Raw genomic sequence first — 12,551 nt, forward strand, 5'->3', positions numbered from 1 at the left:
AGGGGGAGTAGTGTGCAAACTATTTTCAGAGAAGTGTCATGGCCGAGCACCACAGTGAGTCCATTCATCAGGTTTTGTCTAAGGGGCAAGTCTGCCTGCTCTTTCTCAGAGTAAAAGGTACATACATGATTTTCAGCACCAGGTGGAAGTACCTAACATCCAGAATCTCCTCTGTAAAAATAATTGGACATGAGATATGTTTCTGTCAACAACATGCACAAAATACTTGCAGTGAAGTTTATTGTCTTCACAAAAAATACACTTTTATCTCATTTTCCCATTTACTTTCTGAATTTCACCAGTGCATCTTTTGACAATCTGAACAATTTACATATATTTTCTAAAAAATAGATTTTGATGGAGTTTTTAACTGCAGGTTGGGCTGCCGTTTCACAAAACAAACATTAAACATTATCCCATCAGGTAATGATGCATGCATTGCAAGTTATTTAAAGGTGGTCTGAGCTTAATGCATCGTAGTGAAGCCTCTGCTTTTACCTGCCACCTGTTGAAATAACGTACACACTCTTTGAAAGAAAGCTTTTTTTTTTATTTTGAAGAGACATATTTGCAGTCTTGCCATAGTGAGATAGGATCAAATTGAGTAAAATAAGAGTGGTTACTTGCTGCCTTGTTTTACTAAGTAATTATTTATAAATGTTGTCATTTTAGTGCAAATATTGCTTTGAAAAGGAGTGCAGCAATTTACAGTATAGTACACAGAGAGCCTAGCACTGCATCTATTGTGTGGGATCCTCTTTACTCTTAGCAACGGTCTGTGGAGAGTTTATAAATGTTATCACAGACCATTTTTTTAAATATGAGCTACAAATGTGCAACAGTAATGTCTATTTATGTTTTATGACGTACTATTCATTCGCATTGAAGCTGCACAACACAACTGACATTGCTTCATTCTATTTTGCCTATGCACAGCAGTACATAAAAACATTAGAAATACTGAAATTCTGTAGTATTCCCATTTAATAGACAGTCAAAAAACATCAGGGAAATATACATACAGTATGTATGGCAAATCTAAAAGCAATGCACTCAATTTCAGAAGTAATGCAGACACCCATAAGTAGTTATGTGTTAATTATGTGTGGGTTATATTTGATTCCAGCTGTGAGGGCTGCATCTCCTCTGAAAGAGAAACGCACAACGGCCACTCAAATCAAATCAGTTTAAGAACCATGTAGACAACGTTATTGAACGTTTCGCTGCTGATCAAATACATTCTGACTTTTCCGCCAGTTAAAGATGTTCTTTCAACATCAACTGTGTTTAATTAGTTTCTACTGAACTTAAAAAAAATCAACTTACAAAGATCACTGACCAAATGTTAGCTGGAATTGTAAATATAAATACTACCCCTCTTCACCTTTAGCTTTTCAAAGCAACAATAACTGTATCCTTCGACTATATACACCGGGCCTTGGTCGCCTTTTGAGTTTGCTTGGATCACAAGAAACTTCCGAATGTTGGGAGATATTTTATGGTCTGTGAAAGGCCCTGCCATGTTTTTACCGCCTGGTGTAAATGAATGGAGCTCTGCCTCCATTCTAAAAAAAACAAGGTGCAGCGTCTCTTTCTCTTTTCCATTCAAGTTGGGTAAACGGCTCTCTCTGTTGGGCTGACCGTGTATTGGAAAGTCCCATTTCAGCTCGTTCTACACAGACTTACTGTATATTGTGTAACACAGAAGGAAAAGAAGGAATCAATGCTTTGTTATCAGTTTTTCCCCACACGGATGTTGGGGTTAAGGAGAGGATCTAAATTTGGGTCGGAGCCGGCGGAGGCACGTCCAAGTTTAGCCATGATGATTATCAACGTAAAGAATCCCAGAACTCCGACCACGAGGAGCATGAAGACGCGCTGTTTCCAGGACAGAGACGTCCGCTTTCCACCTGTGCGATTCCTGAAAAGATAAAAAACATGTAAAGACATCACAATGATATATTTGTATAGATTTATTCAGAGTGACAAAGTAATAACAGAGAGCTCCAGTTCCAAAGCAGATCATGATACTAACTTGAGAATTTGAGCGAACCAACTCAACGTTGGCCGCCGCCGGTACTTGTCGTCGTCAAAGTCAATCTGTGTGACGGAGCTCTGATCAATGTCCCGCGTGTCGTAGATCTTTCTTGGTGACGATGCTGGAGAATAACAACAATTATTTTTTTTAATCTTTCAAAATAAAATGCAACTTAGTACGTTAAATCTTCAGTATGTGCACAAAAGTGACCTAAAATCATTTTTTAAATGTTGTAGAGCAGTGGTTCTCAACCAGGGTTCCTTGAGGCGGTTCCAGGGGCTCCCCAAAAAAATGCTTGACACGAAAAAGGTGGAGAACCACAGTTATAGGGCACTTAAGGAAAGACAAGCAGTACTTTAAAAGCAGTAGGAGAGAGCAGATTCAGAGGGCCTTCCATTGCTTTACCTGTGTGTAGTGTAACTGTGTCACAGGTAGTGGCATTAGTGAAGTTGACCACGGAGTGCTCCTGTGTATTTGAATCCCCGTTTTTACGAGGACCTCCGAGGTCTTCCTGTGCTGGAGGCGAGACCGAATTTGGCGTTGGGTTGAGGCTGGTGTTGTAAGAGTGGCTGGGGTAAATGTTACTTTGTTCTTGTGCTGTGGAAAGGGAAAAAAAGAGAGTTTGATTAAACCAATTAAATAATACTGTGTAATAAACAGTTACAAAACAGTCCCTAATTAATATGCACATAATTTACTGAAAAGCAAACATTAAGGCTCACCATCAAATGTTGACCAGTCAGTATAGTCAGTGACATCATTAGCTGTGGTCTCCTCAAGGACACCAATGGGCTCTTCGATCTGTCAGTCAAAAAACATGTTTTATTAATATCTTTACCTTACATCTGTATGATTTGCTTTTTAAATACAACTAGAAACGCAGAGTTCTGAATGTGTATTTTCTTCTCACTTGATTTGTTTTCAGGAAGACTGTCTAATGGTTATGATTTAACAATAATAGGCCCTTACCAGCGGCAGCCCTAAACCAGCTCTAGCCCAGTTGACAGATGACAGCTGTTCTTTCAGCACATCAGCGATTGGGCTGGCGAGGTTGGAAGGGGGAAACACTGGACTCTGACAGGTGGGACACTGGTATCCCGCTGGAGCCGTGTGGAGGGGCAGCCGAGAGGCCAAGTTATTAAGACAGGACCAGTGAAACACATCTGTGGAGGGAAAAACAACAGTTTCACGTCACAGCAACAACGATGGGATGTCATTTTTCAATGCTGTGAGCACAACAAAATTCCATGTTTTTTGTAATTCTGTTCATTTAAACAACAAGTGTATTCGTTTAACACAGGTGAGCATGTATCCCAATAAGATTATAATAAACAGAAATGTGGTAATCTTACCATAGCAGACCAGCCTGACAGTGTCTTGAGCATTCAGTGGACTATTACACAGAGTACAGTTGGGGTTGTAATCGCTGTCCTGGAGCCATTGCAAATATGACTGCACGATACACTGAAGGGCAGAAAGTGGAAATACAGAATTTTAATGTGATGTTACAAGTGACATATATATACATGTGATACTTCAGGGCTCAACAGTAAGAGTTGCCAGGTTGCCATTGGCAACTAATTTCAGAAATTGGCAACCAATTCTTGGCCTTTGGTTGCCATCAGGGGTAACCACTTTTTAACATGTAAAAAATAGGGACAGCAAACAGCAAAACGTGCACATATTTGTGGCATTAATGATATGTAAATATTGGTGTTACAGTCAGAACTGGAACCAGACTGTGCCTCATGTGTGTTGGTGCAATTACTCTGCATTTGTTTTAGAGACAATGGCGAAGCAAATTAAGTTATTTGACTGAGGGGTGTAAAGTTCGACTAACCCGTCAACATCACAAACAAATATGCAAATTGATTCAACTGACAAAGAATCAGATGAACCCAAACAAAAAACAAAAAGGAAATTTGTGAAGGATTGGGAGGCAAAGTATCCCGCCATCTTTGAGCTGAATGGAAAATTTTACTGCAAAGTATGTACAACATACAAATGACAGCCTGTCATAGTTAGTGTTGAGCCCTGTAACTTTTTCAATCACTGACCTTGTTGTGGTTGGAGACCAGGCAATGCTCGCACACATTTACTCGATGTTCGAAGCAGAATAAATTGGTCACCTTTCTCTTCGGACACTTGCAGAGACCCATAGTCGCCTGCGCTGTGTTGAGGTTAAACAAAAAAAAATGCAGGTTTGTCATGGATGTATACAACAACAATTCCTCAGACTGAGGCTCCTTGTTCTCATCATTCTGTAAATTACAGACCATCATCCTGTTTAGTATGAGCAGAAGCTAGAAGATTGTGTCTTCATTTACTAGCAATAGCATGTGACATTAAAAGGTTTCCACTGAATGTATGTATCCTGATACTAATGTCTTTAATAAAGACTAAAGCAAAACAGAAGCAAAGATTCACATTACTTTATTTCTTCCCTGTTGTCCTGACAACCTGAAATTTCCCCAGACACGTTGTCTGTTAACATATATTTGCTTGTGATCACTTTGAGCGTCACTTCCCTTATATTCTGAATACAAAGTCATGAGAAGAGTTTGAACCTAAGAGTGTTGTAACGCTTCTGCCAAACCAGTTAAGTTAATTTTAATGACAAACCAGTTGTGTTAAAGGTACTTATAAATGTTCACCATGTGGATAGGGAAAATAATCAAATGGGCAATAAAAAAATCACAATGTAAACATGCACTATGAACGTTACATATCGTGGCGTAGAGATATGTTAGTATTGGGTGGGGCAATATGACAATATACAGTACCATGAGATGATAAAAATTTGCCAATCGTCAGACACTTTGCTGTACCACATACAACAAGGAATATAGGCAATTAATATCTATGATTTGTCATTTTTTGAGAAACCCACTACAGTAATCTCTGAGTAGCCAGTAGTAGTATCTTTTTTTTTACTTTTTTTTTAATTTAATTTATTTATTCATTATATTTGTTTTGTTCTATTTCTATATATATGTATGTATATATTAAATTATTATTTTAATTTTGTATTATTATTTCATGACTTATTTGCGGATACTCTCCCCATCAGTTAGGTCCTTTGTGGCCAGCTGTGGCTGTCTGTGTGTATGTTGTTGTTGTCAGGTATGATTGATTGATGTGTTGTGTCACGTGTGAGTCTTGTTCAGAAAAACAAAAAATTAACTTCCCCTGTATAATGACTGTTCTATTGATTATTGACAATTAATCAAACGACCTTTGAAAGAGAAAGAAAGAGAATATCTATGATTGCATCTGCAGATTGCTTCCTGATTGATTTTTCCAAACAACTAACCTAATCTTTATATAATGCAATTAAAAATCACAGTACATATACTATGATAGATTTAGCTATATTGCTAAATCCTGTTTGTATTTCCAGGGATTTTGGTCATCATGATATAGTTTATATATATATATTGTCTTTTTATGATTGCCATGTCACTATTATTGGATGGAGCAGTCCCAAACGAGGCTAGCAGATTGTAATATTGTATAAAAGCAGCATTTGACATTTGGGTAGACATACTATATGGCTAATTTACTCATTAGATAATGCTAGTTCTCAATGGCACTAGATGCTCCTCATACTGTCTATTTGTGTCAATGTGCTACTGTTGTGTAATAACACCGATAACACCTTTAGATAACACCTTCAGGCAGCTCACTCCCAACATCTATATGAGCTAACATCAGCTGCTAACCTTAGCTTGAAGTTACCAGGTGAGCTAACGTTAGCGAGCTAGCTACTTAGCTGGTAGAGTTGAGGAAGTTACAACACAAATGATGAATAATTACCTGTCACACAGACTTTAATCAAGTCCCGTTCGTTTCAGGTAATGTTGTACGACTGTCATTTAAGCTTCCTGGTCAGATTCACGTGGAAGGAAGGTGTTTCCTTGAGCTGTCATCAGTAAACTCTTCACTGCAGCTAGCTGCTTAACTTCCGGTTCCTTCCTCTCTGTTTATGTGCCACGTCTCTTCCGCTTCCCTGTCTTCTTCGTGGGTTTGTGTCACAACCTAACAGGAGCACTCTGCCATCTACTGAGCAGGAGTGTGTGTTCATTTATTCTGCTCCTGTATATTTACATGTGAATTGTGGAAAGATGGCAATAATTTTATACTTTGTTAACATTTTCTCAGATTTTTACACTATTATAGAAATATTATATTTGGTTGCTATGGTTACAGTGACAAAGACAGTAATGCATTTTTTCTTATTAAAGGGACTGTTTGTCACTTTCAGAAATGCTTGTTAACAGCGACACCTGTGGCCGTTAAGTCAACGAAAGTCAGCGTCGGGCTCGCTCGCTCTAAATAGACATGAACGAGCATCGCTCAAAACAGTGAGGCGACACACGTCAGCTAAAACCACAACATCACTCTATATTTCACCTGCTTGGCAGTAATGTTAGCTGACCGGACGAAGGTGTCTCCATGAATCACTGCTGATCCTAGTGTTGGCTTTTCCTGCTTCAGCCTCTCGACCGCAGCCAGAGGGAGACACCGGCACCCGGTCGGAGACGATAACATTTCTCGCTGCGGAGCCCCGTCACTTCACAAGACACGGAAAACCTCTGTTGGTCTGGAGGAGCTGCAGCAGTTATTTCTGCACAAACGTCCACTGTACATTCACTAGATATTCTCAGAGCTAAACTAACTCTTCTGCAGTGTGTAGTGTGCGCGTATGCGAGGTGGAGCGGGCTGAGTGAAGGCAAGCAGGCAGGCAGAGGAGTCTGAGTCTGAACAGCGTAGCCACACGCGAGCGCGCATATGCCAGCGCGCATGGGAAACCGACCCGGTAGATTTATACGTGTAAAAAGTTACAAACAGTCCCTTTAATTTAATTTTAATTCTCGCGAAGTTTCACATTCACAAGTGTAAATTTACCCAAAAAAAAGCCTAATTTCTTTGTATTTATGAAAGAAATGGATCTATATCTGTCAACAATTTCTTCCTCACAAAACAAAAATGCAATGGAAACAATGAATGTGTGCAATATCTTTAAAGTTTTTAAGTGAAATTATTGTCATACTCTTGCATGGTCTCTTTTTTTTTTTTTAATCTTATGTTTTTTTTTTTATTTCTGTTGTCCTTTTATGTTTGGCATAGCTCTTTGTTTATGGTTTCACTATGCTTCTTCTATATGTAAATGTTTTTAATGTTTTCTGCTGTTACTATGTATACTGCCATTTTGAAATAAAAAAATAAAAAATAAAAAAATCTGCTGAGCCCGAGTGCGTGTTCCTTCAGATTCCATTTTATTTTTTTTTTCTTCTTCTCTTGTTTATTTGCATGTCCTAAATCAGTATGGAAAAAGCTTGTCACTTCATACTCTACTGGAGTAGGCTCTGCTTTATTTCACATGCGCAGGTGCTTAATAGCATCCGCACTGTCTGTGCAAGACATACACACTGACACTGTGAATTACATGAATGAAGATAAATTATGGGACCTCATATATTTTGTGCTCCAGTTTCTTACAATCTTCTATTCGACATTGTATATCCAAAGAGAGATTTATGATCAACAGGTAGACTATTTACACAGAATCACTCATTATCCACATCATGTGTCTCTCTGCAGATTCCAATGATTCTAGTGGATGCTTTGATTTACACACATTTAAATATTCATTGTGCATAAAACATCTTGTCTTCCCATCCTTTACATCTACACTTGAAGCACATTTCACTATACTTTAGACATAGAGATACTTAATAATAATCAAGCTCATATAAAAACTAGTTAGACTATATATATCACAACAGATTATATATTATAACAGACCTGCGCTTAATCGCAATTAACTATCGACAAACACGATTCATATTTAGTGAAGTTGACCTTTTTCATACACATATATATGTATATATATATAGTCCTTGCTAGACAGCAGCAAAAACGGGTCCTTGTGTTGTTTTTCTCTTGCCTTTTTGTACTTGGCAGGCTTGTGTCAGATTGCAGTTAGTGTGTTTAGTCAGCAGATGGTGTACAAACTGACAGCCAATAAAGTATTGGCTATTACCAAAAATACACAGAATGCTGGATTCAATCATTCACCAATCAGCACTGTCTGTGTAGATACAGATATCAACCGTTCATCAGCAGAACAGACCCCGACGCGTCGTTATCACAGATATAGGTTGTTGATCATCTATGTGTATTTGTGGATCATTTAAATAGATGATCAATGATGGCAGGGGCCTATGATCATAAGCTTGTGATTTACGGCAATGAGTTAATTAAAACTAGTGAAAGACAGAGAAGAACAGATGCTATGAAGGAGTAATGTATGCTTTTCTTGCACTTATAAGCAGCAGATCACTGGGATGATTTGATTGCAGTGAAATATGTCTTCATTTGATCTGATGGTGTTGTCTTAATGAGCACATTTTAAGTCGGTTTGGCGGAGAATGTCTGCCAAATGTCATAAATGTAAAATTGGAATTGACGTAAAGAGATAATAAGGGATTGTAAATGTAGGAAATGACATGTCATAAAAAACCCAGGCCGTCCTTGATAGACATCAACAGTGTTAAAATAATTCAGAGCCGGTGTTTTAAAAAGTTGGGACTCAGCTCTCAATCCAGCCATGACAAGCGTTTCTTTAAATGCATGGTAATGACATCGATGTGTGCACGACACAGCCTGTTCATGCATAATAATGACTTTTTATCCTTTGACAGTACATGTATGCTTGTGTGTGTAAATGCCCATGCATGTATTTGATAATGTGGGTAAAACATTTTTTTTTCCTTCACAGTTCACTGCACATGTGAATTGCCAGGGGGAGATGAGAGTAAAATGGGAAAAAGAAAAAACAGCTACAGTCCAAGGAGTGCAAAGGAAGGAGGCAGAGATGTTCTGCATATCTTATAAGGTCTAACGCACTGAATCAGGAATTAAAAAGTTGTTTAATGAAGCATTGAGTGTAAAAACCCCAATTTTGCATGGCGGCGGAAAAAAACTTACATTTGCAAATTAATTAACTTGCTCTCATTCTTTTAATAAAGTTAAATGTAACAATTAAGTAGATTATATCAGTGCAGGAGCATCCAGCATACTTAAACAACTCTGAATTCCAGTGGGACCATCTCACCCCCAGTGGCAAATTGTTTAAATTCTTTAAAGAAAAAAAAATGAAGATGAGACTAAATGACTTTGTGCAAATGAGCATGAACTTGCAGCGTCCTTAGTGATGACCAGACACACATATAAATCACTGACAGGGGGTAAGGACATGCGGAAAGGGCATTTGGAAAGTACTGAAGCTATCAGATGGAAGGGAAATCTAAAGACAAATGACAGAGGCACTGGAGGACAAATCAGCCCTGGAGCTGAGGCAGCTGGGTCGGGAGTGACCGGAGAGGTTGTCGGGTTGGGCGGGGGGGCATTGATTGATTGAGTCTGGCAACTATTGATCAGCTATCAGCTCTGTCCGTGAGGGAAAGCGTTAAGATTCAGGCATGGCTTGTTTAATGAATCAGTTCCCTGATGTTACTATAGAGGGATGGGCCCTAAATCAGAGGGGTGCTGCAAATCCTGATAGTCTGTTGCTTACTGCTCACTGGAGTAACTCCATTATGATGTGTAATACCTTTTAAACATGTTGCATTCACAATACTGAAAATGAACACAGTAAGACCTCTAAACACTGTTCAAAATCACAGACTTGTACCTACAACCTGCAGTTTCATTCAGTTAGTTTAGTTTGTCAGAGTGTTCATGGATGATTGAGGTCTGTCACATGGGAGAGAAGCTTTGATTCGCAGAGCTCAAGCTTTGTTGCAGTTGCGAGGACTTCAGAAATATCTTTCTTCATTTTGTGTTATGTCATGTTTTTTACAAGTCTTGCATATTTGCTGATGATTTTCACACTACTCCTAATATTTTCTACACATCTGCTCTACATACAAATAAACGTGCGCTGTACAAAATCTGGATTTGTTTAATTTTTTTGTTGTTCCTAGAAGTGTTGATGAAATAGATAAAAAAGAATATCTTATATTTTAAATTTAGGCATAACATGGCAATACTATGTGGCATAGGATTTGCTCAATACTGAGGTTTCAGTTAAAGGGACAGTGTGTAGGATTTGGCGGCATCTAGTGGTGTGGTTGATTGCAACCAACTGAGTACCCCTCCGGTCACTCCTCCCTTTCCAAGACTGCGGTAATGTGAGCCGCAGAGTGCAAAACCGTGGTAACGCTGTTCGCCTCACTCAGAGGCCATCCATACCGTAATAACACTACTTTAGGAGCAACGGAAGTCAGACGGCGGCTGGTGGTGACACGGTTTTGCACTCTGCGGCTCACATTACCGCAGTTTCAAAAACATATCAGAGAACTACGGTGGCCTTCAGGTAACGTAAAAACATGAAAGGCTATTGCTAGAGCTGGTGTTTGGTTTGTCCGTTCTCAGCTACTGTAGAAACATTCTAAGGTAATGAAAACACAATAACTCTTTCAGTTTCAGGTGATTATACGCTAATGAAAACATAATTATGAATATTATATTACATTTCTGCTAATAGATCCCCCGAAATGTTACACACTGTTCCTTTAAATTATAGTTTAATTTTACAATATTTGTTTCCAAAACTTGTCTTACTACTGTGTACACCAGCTTTGCACACTCATTTCACATAAAACATGAACACTATGTTACGGTTCATCTTCATGCTGATCATTTTATTATTGATGGCATTAAAATTGTATAATATAATACAGATACAGACAAGACGAAATCATGGATGTACTGAATATAAAAATGAATAAAATCATTCCAAAGATGTCCCTTTTTTTATTAATGGTAATGAAATTGAAAGGCTTTCTGTTCCTTCGTATCTGATAGATCTCGAGATGATATGAATTATTTGTATTTGCGACACATCATCACTGTAAACTGTCACCCATTTGAAATCTCAAGGCTTGGATTTGAGTTTATTTATTTCTTAAAAACAAAGAAAGCGAATACTGTTGAATGAGCTGAATCCATTTTAGTAGCAAAGCAATGAAAAAATCATTCATTGTTTGGGCCAAGTAAAGTCCTGTTGTGCTAACTGTGTGAAGAGCTTTGAACAAGGGAAGACAATATAAAAAGAACAAAAATCGGAAAAAGCGCAATACATTTATATAATAGAAATGTGTTTTATTCTTGTTCCATAATCATCTCGAGTATCTGAAACAATCTAGCGCCCCTCTGGGGGTCCCAGTCTCCAGGATGAAAACAACTGTGTTTAGCCCATTTCACAGCGAGCTGGAGCTATGAAATGCTTCTTCTCCCTGGTTGCTATGTCTTTGTTTGTAGGCGTTTTGCTGTTTGTGTGTGTGTGTGAAAACAGAAAATGAAGCAAAATCAAATCCATGGTCATAACCACATCATTTAATTTGTAATGTAATGACACTGTGGCTACTGTTGCTTTATCAGGACGGCGGCTCGGGAGCAAATCCATCAGGCTTTGCTCTGAACGAAATTGGATTGAGTGATTGATTTATGTATGTCAAGTGAAGGGCAAAGAGACGGACAAAAAGAAACCGCAGAGTGTGAGAGCGGGTCAGGGGAGGGGAGCCGCAGACGTATGGATGAAGCACGGGCCCCCTGATGGGGGAAGGAGAGCATCGAATCAGACAGAGATAAATGGAGTGTGAGAGACAGAGAGAAAGAAATTCAGACATATGCCTGCTGACCTCAACCCTTTTTTCTCCCAAGTAATCAATACAGGGAAATGCATGTGTGTGTGTGTTTGGAGGGAGGGAGGTTCTGTCTGCGTCGCTCCCAATAAAGATCAACAACATAGTGACATTACCTCGGCCCCGTCTGACTCCTCCCCGGCCTCCCAACCTTTGCACATGCCTCTATTTAATTTTAGACCCCGTAATCTTATAAAACACAGAGAGGTCTGGAGCACTTAGACTGTCCTCGTCGCTGAGCTCGAGGAAAGTGGGAGTTAAAACATAAAACATCACTGCTGCACAAATGATATACGCTTCCTGGGGTCGTGCATATATAAAGTGCATTTGTGCATCTGCTTCCCTCGCATTTCATTTGGTTTAACAAATAGAAAGAGCTGCATTTTCACACAACATAAAGAATAAAAATGAATGGTTGATTATGAGGTGCTTTTTGTCTGAGTCTCTCCCACTCACTCGCTTATAAACACACAGACACATTGGCCCGACAGAGAAGAGACACCAGCTTTTTCTAAAGAATAATTTCTTTGACAGATGCCTGGTGTAAACCATTGCTCTGCGAGCAGAGCATTTTTCAAGCAGAGAATTCTGCAAAGTTTCTATTAATCAGCTCAAATGGGCTATATTCCACCTGGTATCCACCCCCCCTATCAGCTTTATACTGTAATTGGTTCCTCCTGCCGTTTAAGACTGAAAATATTTCCATACACATCTTCAGTCAATTAGGAGAAGAAGCCCCAGCATGGCTTTATTCAAATCCAAAGGGCATAACGACCAGATCGACCCAACGTTCAATTATC

At 38.9% G+C, this 12,551-nt stretch overlaps 1 protein-coding gene across 2 annotated transcripts; it reads right to left on the minus strand.

The window, feature by feature from the left end:
* Positions 1-966: 966 nt before the first annotated feature.
* Positions 967-6,092, minus strand: zfpl1 (zinc finger protein-like 1). 2 transcript variants are annotated; one of them, XM_037749257.1, is made up of 8 exons: positions 5,855-6,092; positions 4,096-4,208; positions 3,391-3,502; positions 3,008-3,201; positions 2,761-2,839; positions 2,444-2,635; positions 2,036-2,159; positions 967-1,921 (listed from the first exon to the last, which is right to left on the minus strand). In XM_037749257.1, exons 2-8 carry the CDS (start codon positions 4,195-4,197, stop codon positions 1,735-1,737), a joined length of 990 nt encoding a protein of 329 aa, XP_037605185.1. In that variant the 5' UTR covers positions 4,198-4,208; positions 5,855-6,092; the 3' UTR covers positions 967-1,734. The 2 variants fall into 2 exon arrangements, with proteins under 2 accessions (XP_037605185.1, XP_037605186.1); XM_037749258.1 differs by having other exon boundaries at positions 4,096-4,203; positions 5,855-6,048.
* Between the last annotated feature and the right edge of the window lie 6,459 nt (positions 6,093-12,551).

Source organism: Sebastes umbrosus, chromosome 17 (genome assembly GCF_015220745.1).
Source record: "Sebastes umbrosus isolate fSebUmb1 chromosome 17, fSebUmb1.pri, whole genome shotgun sequence".
Classification (NCBI taxonomy): domain Eukaryota; kingdom Metazoa; phylum Chordata; class Actinopteri; order Perciformes; family Sebastidae; genus Sebastes; species Sebastes umbrosus.

Bases quoted from the DNA above. Each gene is read 5' to 3' on its own strand.
- zfpl1 (XM_037749257.1), bottom strand. From the start codon at position 4,197: ATGGGTCTCTGCAAGTGTCCGAAGAGAAAGGTGACCAATTTATTCTGC. The intron at 3,503-4,095 runs GTCAGTGATTGA...TCTGCCCTTCAG, and splicing joins TGGTCTCCAACCACAACAAG to TGTATCGTGCAGTCATATTT. The intron at 3,202-3,390 runs GTAAGATTACCA...TTCCCTCCACAG, and splicing joins TGTCAGGCTGGTCTGCTATG to ATGTGTTTCACTGGTCCTGT.